The sequence below is a fragment of the Trematomus bernacchii genome, unplaced genomic scaffold (genome assembly GCF_902827165.1).
Source record: "Trematomus bernacchii unplaced genomic scaffold, fTreBer1.1, whole genome shotgun sequence".
In the NCBI taxonomy this organism is placed as follows: Eukaryota; Metazoa; Chordata; class Actinopteri; order Perciformes; family Nototheniidae; genus Trematomus; species Trematomus bernacchii.
Genome location: NW_022987569.1, coordinates 249,682 through 265,704, shown reverse-complemented (window position 1 = coordinate 265,704; position 16,023 = coordinate 249,682). Strand labels below are relative to the sequence as shown.

The 16,023-nt window shown below is 40.9% G+C and overlaps 1 protein-coding gene across 1 annotated transcript in view; it reads left to right on the top strand.

Moving 5' to 3' along the window:
• cttnbp2 (cortactin binding protein 2) overlaps window positions 1–16,023 on the top strand; it is a 106,528-nt gene that overhangs the window by 58,071 nt on the left and 32,434 nt on the right. Inside the window, 2 exon segments of the mRNA XM_034126181.1 lie at window positions 5,147–6,575; window positions 12,013–12,306. Of these exon segments, the coding sequence (XP_033982072.1) occupies window positions 5,147–6,575; window positions 12,013–12,306 (1,723 nt within the window).

The following is a 16,023-nucleotide window of genomic DNA, read 5'->3' as shown; positions in this document are numbered from 1 at the left end:
ACTCTTTCTCCATCATGACTTCAAACAGCAATCAGAAATAAAACTACTTGAGACGAGAGAGAGTTTCCCTTCCTTTGACCCTGAAATGTGTGTAAAAGTAGAGCCAGCCTCCCCTCCTCAGCACAGCTGGACTCCCCACAGCTGTACTTCACCGTAAACAACAGGAATAAATGGATTTGTAGGAACCCATGATGCAACAGCAAACCAACTCATATGCTGCGTGCCCTCAGAGGGTCTCCGGGTTGCCGGGTAGAGTGAATTCACCCGGATTGTCCGTGCTATCTTTATCCCCTCCATCCGTTCGCAGTCTCGCTCCTCGTTCTCCCGTGAGTAAGCTGTTGAATTATCCATGAGGCGAGCTGCAGGCAGTTATACGTAACACAAGCTCAATGGGCTTATGTGCATAATGAAGACACCCCCACTCCTCCGCTCCCCCATGAATCAGTCATGAAGTCGGAGGAAGCACTGTAGACACACTGTATTTGTGAGCTTTTTGGGGGGTAAACACACTGCCAAAATGTTTGAGGCTGTATTTCGATGTAAGGTCACGACCGCCGCTGCTGAAATTGCTTTTTCTTAAAATAGTCCCCAGGCTTCCTCCTCATGTCTGCCCTGTTATGTAATGTTTGGGCTATTTCCTTTCTGTTAGAATACGCACATGTTTAAATATATTCAAATCTCAAACCTTGTGAATATCTCTCTACGATATTGTCACAAAACATAGAGAACTGTCGGCCTATGTAAGACAGGAGTGATACAATGTGCCTATACCTGATGAGATGTGAGACAGGAGTAATACAGAGAGGACTCTTTAAAGTAGAGGCACTACATACTGATATACACCTGAACATCACCAGGAGAGGACTCTTTAAAGTAGAGACACTACATACTGATATACACCTGAACATCAGCAGGAGAGGACTCTTTAAAGTAGAGACACTACATACTGATATACACCAGAACATCAGCAGGAGAGGACTCTTTAAAGTAGAGGCACTACATACTGATATACACCTGAACATCACCAGGAGAGGACTCTTTAAAGTAGAGACACTACATACTGATATACACCTGAACATCAGCAGGAGAGGACTCTTTAAAGTAGAGACACTACATACTGATATACACCTGAACATCAGCAGGAGAGGACTCTTTAAAGTAGAGACACTACATACTGATATACACCTGAACAGCAGCAGGAGAGGACTCTTTAAAGTAGAGACACTACATACTGATATACACCTGAACATCAGCAGGAGAGGACTCTTTAAAGTAGAGACACTACATACTGATATACACCTGAACATCAGCAGGAGAGGACTCTTTAAAGTAGAGACACTACATACTGATATATACCTGAACATCAGCAGGACAGGACTCTTTAAAGTAGAGACACTACATACTGATATACACCTGAACATCAGCAGGAGAGGACTCTTTAAAGTAGAGACAATACATACTGATATACACCTGAACACCAACAGGAGAGGACTCTTTAAAGTAGAGACACTACATACTGATATACACCTGAACATCAGCAGGAGAGGACTCTTTAAAGTAGAGGCACTACATACTGATATACACCTGAACATCACCAGGAGAGGACTCTTTAAAGTAGAGACACTACATACTGATATACACCTGAACATCAGCAGGAGAGGACTCTTTAAAGTAGAGACACTACATACTGATATACACCTGAACATCAGCAGGAGAGGACTCTTTAAAGTAGAGACACTACATACTGATATACACCTGAACAGCAGCAGGAGAGGACTCTTTAAAGTAGAGACACTACATACTGATATACACCTGAACATCAGCAGGAGAGGACTCTTTAAAGTAGAGACACTACATACTGATATACACCTGAACATCAGCAGGAGAGGACTCTTTAAAGTAGAGACACTACATACTGATATATACCTGAACATCAGCAGGACAGGACTCTTTAAAGTAGAGACACTACATACTGATATACACCTGAACATCAGCAGGAGAGGACTCTTTAAAGTAGAGACAATACATACTGATATACACCTGAACACCAACAGGAGAGGACTCTTTAAAGTAGAGACACTACATACTGATATACACCTGAACATCAGCAGGAGAGGACTCTTTAAAGTAGAGACACTACATACTGATATACACCTGAACATCAGCAGGAGAGGACTCTTTAAAGTAGAGACACTACATACTGATATGCACCTGAACATCAGCAGGAGAGGACTCTTTAAAGTAGAGACACTACATACTGATATACACCTGCACATCAGCAGGAGAGGACTCTTTAAAGTAGAGACACTACATACTGATATACACCTGAACATCAGCAGGAGAGGACTCTTTAAAGTAGAGACACTACACTACATACACATATAAAACCTTAAAATGAGCATAATATGTCCTCTTTAATCCTGCCCGGTGCCAGAATCTCTAAATATGTCCTCCTGAGGCATTAGGCTGATTTACAACACACATAATCCTCACCCAATTAGCAGCTAGTCGTAGCACCTCCTTTTGAGCAGTGACTGGCGCTCCCTCAGCTGGTATCAACTCCCTGATGGTTTGGTTTGTGGATGTGGAGGCGAGGAGGGGTTCTCGTTTTGGTTACAGGGGTGTCGACTCTTTTGTTGGAGGCTTGTTAGAGCGATGGGTCTGGCAGTCGGGTGCAGAGCCTCCGTTAAGCCTCGTTACCCTCTGTGAAGCCAGATCTGAGCTAACAATAGCAGCGGCGCTCCAGATATAGAGAGCTTTGACAAGTCATCAAAATTCAACCATGTCTCTCTGATTATATAAATTAAACCCTGAGCCAAGCCATGGTTTAAATAGTGTGTGGAAATATCTAATTATGTTGTCTTTTTAATCAGGCTCTTCTTGAGAAAATCGTTACTGGCTAATTTTATCTTTGTGGCACAAATGGCTTTGTGATGATGATTTGGGTTGTTGCATTACCGCAGAATGCAAGCGGTTGCATTTATCCAATACTCCATTACAGTTTATATATAAATTAGATTGAATGATATTTTGTTCTTCGGGTGATTTGTTGCACACTTGGACACTTAAATGAAGCCTTACAACTCCCTGACTGATGGTATTCAGCACACAGACACAAGTCGTAATTTAGCTACAAACATTCCATATTAGCTAGCATTGGACGCTCTGTTTCACACGACACACTTGCATTGAACTGCTAAACATATGCGTTATAGCTTTCATATCTGCTTTACCACTAGTTTGTTACACTAACACGTTCATTATACATCTGTGTCACTACTTTTAGAGCTCTTTTACCACTTAAACTTACCTGAAAACCCAGAAACACATCACTGAAACATGGCTGCTTACTGTCGGCTAGGGATGCATCTTTATAAACATCTGTTTACATTCTTATACTTGCATGGAACATAAATTATCAACAAGTCTGCTTGCAAATAACCCTCAAAACACATACACAAGTCATTATTTAACCACACGTGGTTACAAAACAGTTAATATTAGCTAGCATGTGACGCTCTTTTTCACATGATACACTTGCATTCAACTGCGATATAGCTTTAGTGCCTGCTTTACCACTAGTTAGTTACAACACGTTCTTTATACATCTCTGTCACTACTTTTAGACCTCTTTTACCACTTAAACGTACCTGAAAACACAGAAACACATCACTCCTTGTACTCATACCGTGACCTACTAAATATTAAAGTGCTTGTACAGAATATTACAGTTTCCATGTGTGTTAACAGGCCCAATGTTACTGAGGGTCCCACAGATGGATGGTATTTTCAGGATGAAGCCTCACATTGGCAGTGTGTCACAGATGCAGTGAGACAGGTGGTGTGATGTGGAATGTGTGTGAGAGATGTTCAGATGTTTGACATACATGTGACGCTCATGGAGCACGTACAGTGTGTACAGTGTGTGTGTGCTGGACTGATTGATGATTGATAGACGATCTGTGTTAAAAGGTATCCGGGATGATGTCAGTCTGTCACATGCGCATCACATTCACTCTGTAATTCTGTAACTGAAGACACCTGATGACTTACTCACGCACTCTGTTATCTGCTCATGTTATAAAAAGGCTACTGCTGCAGGTTTCTTATCAATTCATTTGTTGAATTAAGTATATAAGTGATCGTCAGGTAAAAAAGAAGATTACCAAATATTCAAATTAGATCTGTTAGGATGAATCAATTTGTCAATTAGTTTTATTAATAATCAACTAGTTGTTTTAAGTACTTTTTAAGATCAATTATATTCTGTTTCACCTTCTTGAATATGACTATGTTTTACTCCTGTTCTATGACCTAAACTTCATATATTTAAGTTGTGGACAAAAGAAAACACTGATCGACATTGTAGTTTGACTTTTTTATATACGTTTTACACACAAAGCGACTAAGATATCACTTAGTACCATCACCATTTTGTTTTTAGTTTGCAGCCCTAAGTCATATTGAAATGAATAAAAACATTTTTAGAAGCTGGTGTATTTTTGTGTATCAATCGATTAATTTGCAAATATCTCTAAAGCACTCGATGAAAGCTGTATCGATCTTTTTAGTTCTACCAAGCTCAGATTTTTTGGTACCAGTTTTTTTTCATTTTTACAACATTGCGTTGCTTACTGCTGCTGCTGTGCCCTGTGTGTATACATATACCACTTAATAAATAATCCCTTGCGTAGATCTACCAAGCTCTGTACCTGTGGTATAATTTTTTTAGTGGTTATTTTGAGCATTTGTGAACGCATTGCAATGATCTATGCCTCTGTTCCCTGAGTTTGTATTTATTTGTTTAACATTGAGTGACATTAAACGGAGAAAAGTCCTCATGTTGGGGAGGTGGCTATTATGGATGATCAATCAATTAAGCAATAAATAACTTCAGCGCTCGATAAAGGCTGTATCTTTTTTATAGATCTATAAAATATCATGCACGTTCTTTGGTGCATTTTTAAAACATTGCATTGATCCATTTCTACATTAAGCACTTGATAAAGACTGTATCTTTTATGTAGACCTACAAAGCTCTGTACCACACGGGTGCTGGAGGATATGATCTTTTGGTGGTCTTTTTGTGTATTTATGAAATCTTGTTTAAATATGTTTCCTAACATGTGTGTATCTCTTCCTCCAGCTGGAGATGGAGAAGCTGCAGCTGCAGAGTTTGGAGCAGGATCACCGTAAGCTGACGGCGCAGCTGAAGGACGAGCGTGAGAAGAACAAGCACATCGTCATGATGCTGGTGCGCGAGTGCAAGCAGCTGGCCACGCGGGTGGTGGAGGAGTCGCAGCGCTTCGACGAGCTTCAGGCCCGTCTGGACGAGGAGAGCCGAGCCTCGGGCCGGCTGCAGGAAGAACTCTCCACCGAGCGGCAGCGCAGCCAACAGATGGAGGCCAAGATGGAGAAGCAGCTGTCGGAGTTTGACACGGAGCGAGAACAGCTGAGAGCGAGGCTGGGCCGCGAGGAGACGGAGAGCCAGAGTCTACGGCAGCAGGTGGAGCAGCTTAGGACTGAACCGGGCGACGGGAAGGACGCTGAAGTCGCCGTAGAACCTGCTGCAGAACCTGCCGTAGAACCTGCCGTAGAACCTAAAGCTGCTGCAGAACCCACACCACCCACACCTAAAGCTGTGACGTCTGTGTCCGTAGCCACAGAGCCCATCAGTTCCCGAACAGCGTCTTCTCAAACGGACAACCTGCCCCCGACTGAGGTGGACGGTCCTATCTCAAAGAAGAGCCCCCTCACTGTCCCCGTCAAACCGACCCCCGTCAACTACGTGGGGCTGAGTCTGCCGAAGACGAGCGGGCGGGGGCTCGTCCACAGCAGCTCGGGGGGTCTCGTCCAGACGGAGAACGGTTCCGAGGGCCAACCCGCCCACGGCCTCCCCACCGGAGTGAGCCCTCGCGTCCAGGCTGCCCGCTACAAGTTCCAGGAACAGGACCAAAACGGCACGTCGTCCCAGAGTCCCCCGGCCCGGGACCTGTCGCCCACCAACCGGGACAACTTCGCCGCCAAACAGCAAGCCCGGCACACCGTCACCCAGGTGTTGTCGCGCTTCACCAGCCCCCCCGCGGGAGGACCCATGCGTCCGGGTCTCCCTCACTCCGCCTCAGAAGGAGGACCTTTCCCCGGACGCCTGAGCCACCCCATCGGCCTCAAGTCGCCCACGGTGGCCAGGATCGACCGGGGAAACCCTCCTCCCATACCTCCCAAAAAACCAGGGCTTTCCCAGACCCCCTCTCCCCCTCACCCCTCCATGAAGGGGGGAGTGGGGGACCGTTCCTCTGGGGGAAAACCGGCCACTCCCCAGCTGCCGCCAAAACCCGCCCTGGACCTGGTCCCAGCCCTGATGGCCTCTCAGGTGGGTGCCTGCTTCTCCCCGGGGGGCTTCCGGACCTCTGCATGTGCAGAGTGCCCCCCCGTCATCAGCCCCGCCTCCACTGTCAGTAGCCCCTCCTCCATAAACCCCCCCTCCTCCTCCACCTCCACCTCCTCCTCCATTAGTGCCTCATCCTCCCGTAGCCCCCGAGCCTCAGCAGGCAGCCCCCTGGCAACAGCATCAGGTAAAGGGGCTCCTCCGTGCTCCACCCCCTTCCAGATCTCCCCACTGCCTCTTCTCTTCAACTGTCTTTACACATAGCATAGCATAGCATAGCACAGCACAGCATAGCGATAAGTCACAGGAAATTTAATTTAATGCAACGTAGGATCTCCCCCCCGCGTCTTCTCTTCAACTGTCTTTACGCATAGCATAGCATAGCATAGCATAGCTAAGCATAGAGTAGCATAGCATAGCATATCATTTTGTAGCATAGCATAGTACAGGATAGCGAACAAGTAACAGGAAATGTAATTTAATGCAACGTAGGATCTGCCTCTTCTCTTCAACTGTCTTTACACATAGCATAGCATAGAGTAGCATAGCATAGCATAGCATATCATTTTGTAGCATAGCACAGCATAGCGATAAAGTGACAGGAAATGTAATTTAATGAAACGTAGGAAAGCACATGGGTCTTTCGTTTCCCCCTCTCCTGATTTTCGATATATTTCCCAGCAGTAACCCCTTCCTCTCTGAAGCTGATGCCAGAGGCTGCTCTCCTCTCCTCCCCTTCCCTTTCCCATCCTCTAGAAGCATGACAACTCCTCCACTTCCTGCACTCTTCCTGTCTCTGCTTCCATTAACTCATCACACCTGCGTCTCATGTCAGTGACGTTTCTGTTATTCATTTAATATAGATGTAGGCATTTATATTTACCTTGTGATGTGCTTTTGGTGCTACGCTTGGTTGTTTACTGTTTATTACAACTTAGGTATTTTTTTCTATAATTTTGCCATCATTTCTATCTGTAAAAATACAATTTTACTCAAACAGATGTCACAAGAACCGATAATTTGGTACAAGGTCTATGCCAAAATTCGAAGACGTCACCGTACTCTTGTCACTTATGGCTTTCCAGGGTTAATGGGAAACGTCCTGGATATGTTAAACAACAAGTCTATATTAAATCTGCAGGAGAATAATTACTACATAATTACTTCTTGGTTTTACATACACCCCTAGATGCACACATTTCACAATGAATGAATATTACATCTTAGTTTTACTCTCATATCAGCTGGATCACATAATTTGGCTTGACTCTCGGCCTGATTAACTCTCTGCTCATGTTCAAGATCCAGTCTTCTAATTCTTGTTGGTAATATTGCTGCTTTCACAGTCATTATATAAGAAAGGAAGACAAACCTAAGAATACAAGACCTAGGTTGTAATAAACTGGAACCATCCTAAAATTGTACCTGTGAAATGTGACAAGTACATAGGCCTATGCATTTTTTAAAAGTCCTGTTCTTTTGCATGCAGATGTATCCCAATTTAAACGTATAAAGCGGCTCTATCTAGTAACTCAAACACGTGTTTTGTAGATAACAAATAGCCTATAATGACGTAGTTAACAAATCCTTTAGAATATCCATTGAATCCATTTAAAATGTAAACAAATATTTGAGTTTTTTTATGTATTGTATCGGCTCTTTGTTAATAATTGCTCCTTTTTTTAAAACAAGTCCTCATATCCGTTGATGTAGCTGCCCTCCAAATATCTGGTAATTTAAAGTTAAATGACAGCCTCTAGAAGCACAAAATATAAACAGAAATGTACCTCATGGCTTCAAATACAACTGCTATATATCTGCTCAAATGTTTTATTTTATGTCTGTAACAAGAGGTTGTAGACTAAAGAAGATTTAGAAGAAGAACAACATATTGATATCTTTGTTACACCAGTGTTACCAACCTTTTGGGGTTTTATTGCATTTAATAGCACTTTCAAATCTTATAAATATGTGAATTGGTTTAGGGCAAGGGAAGGTCCACAATCTCACTGGTCATCAAACAGTTTTTGCCCTTTTTAATTCGCCACCACCACCTACTGACACACAGGAAGTGCTTCTATAACAGCTTCTATTACCTACGTCCTTAAGAATCTCTGCTGCACTTTACCGTTAGTCTCTTTTTTTAACTCCACTCCGTCTGTGAGACACATTTCTGCACTCAAATTCTCCATCTTGCTTTTTTTCTAACTATTTTAACCCTCCCAGGTCAGAATAGCAGTATAAACCATGGTAAAAACTAGCATCTAAAGCCTTAGCAGGTTTACTAAGTAGTTTTAGTGAAGTTGTTTAGTAATCAGGTCTTTTCTGTTCCCATTTTCATCTGTTTGTTCTGCTAAATCATTTAATAACGCTGTATACTTGCACAGTAAGTAGTGTGTGAATTTTCTATTTGTCCACTGTGTGAATGATTGTACTGAAAGCTGATTGCTATCCATCATCTCGCTGTTAATCTGACTCTTTTGTCCAGGCTGCAGCGCACGTCACATGTTAATTAAATTACCAACATTTTATCACAGGGTTTCTGCGTCATGAGAAATGCCTGGTATTGCTTTAGATAATTATTACAAATATGATCTATTACCCACAGTAAACAATGTATGTAAAGAATATTAAATTATCTCAAAATCTTGTTTTTCATCTTGCTTATATTTGGCATGGTTTTCTCCTGGTTTAACACTATTTGGCCTATAGGTTTAAACTATATTTATGTGCAATATTAATTTAAACCAGTTTAAATTCCAATTCAAATGTTAACTCTAGACCCAACCCGATTGGTAAATCTTTATAAGCATGTGTTGTGCAGCATGACATTTGATCAACCTTTTATTTTTATTTTTATTCTAATGGTGATCCAAAATGGTCTTGAGATCCTAGATATGTCAGGCTGTGTTTTACCAAAATGTGTATATAATAAAGAACAAGATGCATCAACAATTTCTGTAGAATAATCGGATGTAAAAACAGAGCGTTACAGGCTTGAAATGTACGTTTAATAATGCAAGCAATATTTATCTTCAATAAAAAGGCATACACAGAGATACAATCTGAAAAATATTGTTTCTAAATCTGTAGAAACTAAACATTTATACATTGTTAACACTACCAATATTTTCCAAATATGTCAGACTCAATTTGAAATGAATGTGTATTAAGAATAATGAACAAGATACCTTCAATGCATTAGGTTTCTGGTAAATATTTTGCGAGCAGTTCATATCTTCAATGAAAAAGCATACAAAGTAATAAAGCGTCAGGCATTTTTCTCTACATTTACAAAACCCAAACATTTTGAATGACATGTAAACAAGCTATAAAGAGTTTATTTTGTAAATCACGCTTCAGCAGCAGATCTAAATGGAGAGATTATCTCTGGTTTAGTAAAGGGAGTGGAGCGTTCATCACAGTGTACCTGGATGACTTCCATCTGAAATAAAACCTCAGCATGTCACTTTACCTGTTTACCTGTTTGTCACCATAATCCCCCGGTAATCCTCTTGATATGCTCATAGCATTACAGTCATAACATGGGATTTAGCCGGAAATAGCTTCAGGCTACAGCAACACAAACAAACTGAGTGGCTTCACTGAGAGGTTAAATATGTGATTATTGTGGCAATCTTGTAACTAGCTCAAATAAGAACGTCTACCTATTATTAGGAGAGTATTTTACACATTATTGTTTGGCTATTTTCCTGCTGAAAGACACTTTAACTAGTCTACAGTGTGTGTGATGGTAGCTAATTAGTTTATCTAGCTAATGCTAAGGGTCGAGCTAGCACCATTAGCACCTAAATTGGATGCCTTATAGCTTCAAGCTACAGCAACACAAACAAACTGAGTGGCTTCACTGAGAGGTTTAATATCAGATTTTTTCGGCAATCTTGTAACTAGCTGAAATAAGAACCCTTACCTTTTATTAGGAGAGAATTTCACACATTATTGTTTGGTTATTTTCCTGCTGAAAGACACTTTAAGTACAGTTTGTGCGGTGGTAGCTAGTTAGTTTATCTAGCTAATGCTAAGGGTCGAGCTAGCTCCATTAGCGCGTAGCTTGGATGCCTTATAGCTTCAAGCTACAGCAACATAAACAAACTTATTTGTACTTTTGTTAGATGTTTTATATTTGATTTTGTGGCAAGCTTGTAACTAGCTAAAATAAGAACACTATCATATCATTAGCAGAACAGTTTACACAATATATTATGTTTGGTTAGTTACCTGCCGAAAGACACTTTAAGTACAGTTTGTGTGATGGTAGCTAGTTAGTTTATCTAGCTAATGCTAAGGGTCGAGCTAGTTCCATTAGCACCTAGCTTGGATGCTGGAATAAAAACACCTAGCCAACCTAATATTAGCAGAGCATTTCACACATTATTATATGTTTGGTAAGTTTCTTGCTGAAAGACACGTCAGTTTGTGTGATGTTAGCTCGTTAGTTTAGCTAATGGTTGCCTTATTAGCAACAAGCTTGGATGCTAAATAGCCCACATGCTGGCCTTGCTAGCTAATTTGTTTTAAATATGTTTCTCCTTTGGGTTTTGTTTTAAGATATCCTTATGGTTCTGACTGAAAATACTATACTTATGCATTATATTCTTTATCATCTTGTTCCAGCTGTTCATCAAAGTTGTATGATGTTTACAGTGGCTTTGAGATCAGACCCAATATTCATAAAAAGATGTTCAAGCTTCATGTTATCATCAAATGGAAATATTTATATCTTCTGCCTCATTTTATAAACAACTCCCATATCCAGCCTGACATATCTGATATCTTTGAGACTTTGGGATCAACACAGTATATTCTGATAGATTTTCTCCACAAATAATCATGCCTAGCACCTCTTCAAATGTTGTTTTTACCTGAGTTGATCATACGTTTCTTTAAAAATAAGTAATTCAGCACACACAAAAAAACATTAAACAAATGCAAAAAATAGAAAATACACTAAAATCAAAATCCTCCAATTAGTGGATTAAAGTAAATAATAATAATAATAATACATTTGATTTTTATAGCACTTTTCCTAATGCTCAAAGACGCTTTACATACAGGCAGAAACAACACAAAGAAATGAACAATGTTTAGCTGCAAAACATGAACTTGTCATCACTGGAAATTATCTCTAATCCCATACCTCACTTCCTGCCTGCTGCTCAGACAAAAGAGACTTTACTGTGATATTCAGTTCAATTCAAGGCTTTTATTGTCATGTGTACATAGCTACAGTATAGTGTAGTTATGACAATGAAAATCTTAGGTCACAGGCTCCTCCAACAGTGCAACACAATAACACAGATAATAGTACAAGTAAATAAAATATAATATAATAGAAATAGTGCAGAATAGTCTGTATACAAGTACTTGGAATATTGATATAAATTGCAAACAGATGAATGTTATGGATGTTCTTTCAAAAGTTCATGTGGGGTGAAACTGTACCATAATATAATATGTGTGAAACTGAAGTTTGCTCTCCTCCCCCTCCCACCTTCTTACACCTTTGCTCTCCCATACTCAGTACTTCTAGTAGCTTCCTCTTCCTCCTCTTCCTCCTCCTGGTAGTTTAACCTGTGCTGCTCCTGCTCCTCCCCCCCCTGCAGGCTGGTGTCCCTCCGTAGTCCCCCCCCTCGGCGGCGGAGGCCCTGCTGCCCTGGACGGCGGGCGCCCCCTCCTCCCCCAAGCTGCTTCCCAGGGAAATGTCACTTTATTGTCAATGCTGCTTAACCAACCAGACCCGACCACCATCACCAACACCACTACCAACACCACCACTACTACTACTACTACTACTACCAACAACACCACGGAGAACAACAATCATCCAGACCAAGACCTCCACCACAACCACTACCAAACCGCTGCCTTGTTTGCTGCTGCTCAAAATGGACACACAGGTGAGTCAGAAATAAACTCATTAGTGCTTCTCTTGAGAGGTTTAAAGGTCACCTATGATGCAAAATCCACTTGTTCATGTCTTTTCTACATCAACATGTGTCCCCTCTTCTTCATGTCTCTTCTACATCAACATGTGTCCCCTCTGTGTAAAGAGACTCTGAAAGTTTCAGGAAAAAAGATTCTCTCTCTTTTTGTCCTGATCCATTTATATAAAAACCTGTCTGAAAATGAGCTGATCAGATTTTGGCCACTTTGTGATGTCATAACGATGTTTTGTCTTGTGTAACCATTAGCCAATCACCAACCAAGGTAACCCCCCCCCCCCCCCACCTTATCACCTGAATCTCCTCCTAGAGCACCATTGTGTTCTTATTAACCAAATATCTCTCAGAGGGGCGTGGGGAGGGGCTCCTTATTTTCATCTAAAGTAACAGACAGAGAATCAGCCCTTTTGAAACAGGGCTGAAACAGAGGGGATTATGGGATGCTGCAATTATCTGTTTGGTGTTTGGAGCAAAAAACTTCACATGTTTTGTATATATCTGAGACCTATAATATATTGATGAAAAACAGTATAATAGGGGACCTTTGATATCTGATTTTGTTATACAAGTTTGTAACTAGCTAAAATAAAAATAAAACATTTGATTTAGCGAAAGTCGTTTGATTTTTATTAGGAATTTTAACTCAAAAGAATATATTGACACAAACAATTTCAGGGGGAAATCACTTAAAAACATTCAAAACAACTTCAAAAAGCAGTCTTTGATGGAAGAAAAAAACACAAGACATGGAAATTACAAGATAAACCAACTAGTCCCTGTGTACCTCCATGTAAATGAACTGTTAACATACCCCACGAAGCCACCTTTTCAGATTTGGATATCATTTTCTGCACATGTAAAAAACAGGAGAAGAATATTTACTGTATATAAGAGAATAAAAACAGCAAACAACTGTCAAAAAAACGTTTGAATTAATCAAAATGACTGAAAGTCCATAGAAAATGTTATTAATTAGCTTACAATTAAAGTATATTGGCCTTGGTGTTGTCATCCTTAAAAATAATGGTTATAGCCCTAATTGCAGTTTTTTTTAATACATATATAAGCAGTTTTGTACTAGTGACCCTCCCATAGACCTACTTTCTCTAACTCTTGGGTACATGGTGTTTGCTTAAATAACATGCACATCAGTCAGTGTGCTCCAGTTTTTTCTGTGGCTGCACTAATGAGTCTGTGCATTTTAAAGCGGAGGTGAACCCGGTGGGAATTTGAGGTTTCGGTCCGCGGTCGACTGGATGATTGATTTTAAAGAGCAGTCTTCAAGAGATGCCGAGAGGCTTGTGTTGATTCATATTGATTGATGGAGACAGGGTGATACACTTAAATACAAACAAAGGCTTCACACAGCATTGATTGCTCTATGAGGCTGATATGAAGGAAATAGAAGTGCACTCCTAACAGGGTCATAAGACATCACCATGTAGTAATTATAAAATCAATCACATATATTTAAATAAGATACGATACATTTAAAGCTATATTCTGATAGCGTATAGCTCAAACAATTAATACAAATAATAATTGGCAGATTTTGAAAACGGTCATTTGTTGCAGCCGTAATTATATTATAATTAAATATTTAACATAATTTAGTAGAGGTGGGCAATATGGCCAACATCTTCTGTCATGGTACATGTTATTTATATCCAAGTTACAATATATATCACGTTACATTAAGTTCAACAAATGACTTTTTCTGCAGGATTGGCTCATTATTGATTTCAGAAAGCTGAGATAACACTGTCAAAATTTACCTATAATGCAATTATTTTTTCCATCTTCAGGTTTGTTTTAATCACGTTACTTTACAAAGCAGCTTGATATGCAATATTATGAGTTCACACGAGATCTTTGACATCAAGCAATAATCACAAGATACTTCGGTACTAATTGTATTTCTAAAGCTCTAACGGGGGACACATTTCTTCTGAGGCACAGTTTACACATTCATATCGCCCAGTCAATCACCCAAGCTTCAGACATTCACCATTCGGTTGTTTACTGATGTATGTTATGTTCTAGGACAAAGCTGGAAAATGTCTTCAGCTTGTGTTTACCTCAGACCTTATTTCAGACACTATAATTTAGCTATAAGAAGATGAAGTGAGAGGAGAAAGACCTGCTGCTGATAAACACTCTGCATGTTATCATGTCTGCAGTGTTATGAGATGCGGCTGATCTCATTATGTTGGCTGCCATTAAATGAGATGGACCGTCGTGTCAGGGCTGTAACCTCAGCATGGGTGTCGACTGCAGGCTCGTTCATACAGACAGTGGCACAGACAGAATAATAATAATAAATACACACACACACACACACACACACACACACACACACACACACACACACAGTGCAGGTCTATCAGGATCCGCTTCCCGCTGAGATGTTTAGTAACATCGTCATTCGAGAAGCGTTGATCCATAAACACAGCTAATGCAGCTGAAGGACAGCTGTGCTCAGGGATCATAGGTGGATCCACACTCACACACACACACTCACACTCACACTCACACACACACACACACACACACTCACACTCACACTCACACACACACACTCTCACTCACACTCACACTCACACACAGACACACTCACACTCACACACACAGACACACACACACACACACACACACACAGACACACACACACACACACCACACACTCACACTCACACTCACACACACACACTCTCACTCACACTCACACTCACACACACACACACACCACACTCACACTCACACTCACACACACACACGCACGCACTCACTCACACACACACACACACACACACACACAGACCACACACACACACACACACACACACTCACACTCACACTCACATCACACACACTCTCACTCCACACTCACACTCACACAGCACAGACACACTCACACTCACACACACAGACACACCACGCACACACACACACACACAGCACACACACACACACACACAACACTCCAACTCACACTCACACACACACACTCTCACTCACACTCACACTCACACACACACACACACACACCACACACTCACACTCACACTCACACACACACCACACACACTCACACACACACAGACTTTAGTCTTTCCCTCCATCAATATTTCATCGTCCTGTTCTTTTCCCACAATAGTTTTCCGTCTCCTCTGAACACCGTTTACCTCCACTCTTTCACATAGACTGTTTTTTTATTTGTTCTAAAGGACAAAATATTTTTCCACGAGTGTAGAACTCATATCAAAACAAGTAAGACATACAGAACTATGCAGATAGGATTAGCACTCACCAAAGACTTTGTGTAACTTAAAAGGAAAGCATATATAGTTGTCTGAACAAAAGCTCTTGCTAATAACACGTGTTTGCACGTTGGTTGTATGCAACCTGCATCCGGGTTTTAATTTTCCTAAACTGAGATACATTTTTATGTTAAACTACTTGCAGATATTTGATTTCCGGATGGGAAATTGGTAAAAATGTTGACAGTAAAGCAACAACAGGAACGTGAAAAGTGCACAAACATGCAGTAGGAAGCTAAGAGAAAGAGGCCAATGTTAAAGGGCAATTTGGAGTATTTCTTTTTTTAGACAAAGAAGCAATCTGTTTTTATTCAGATCTGTTTTTCCTGGTGGATTCATAGTACCAGATGTG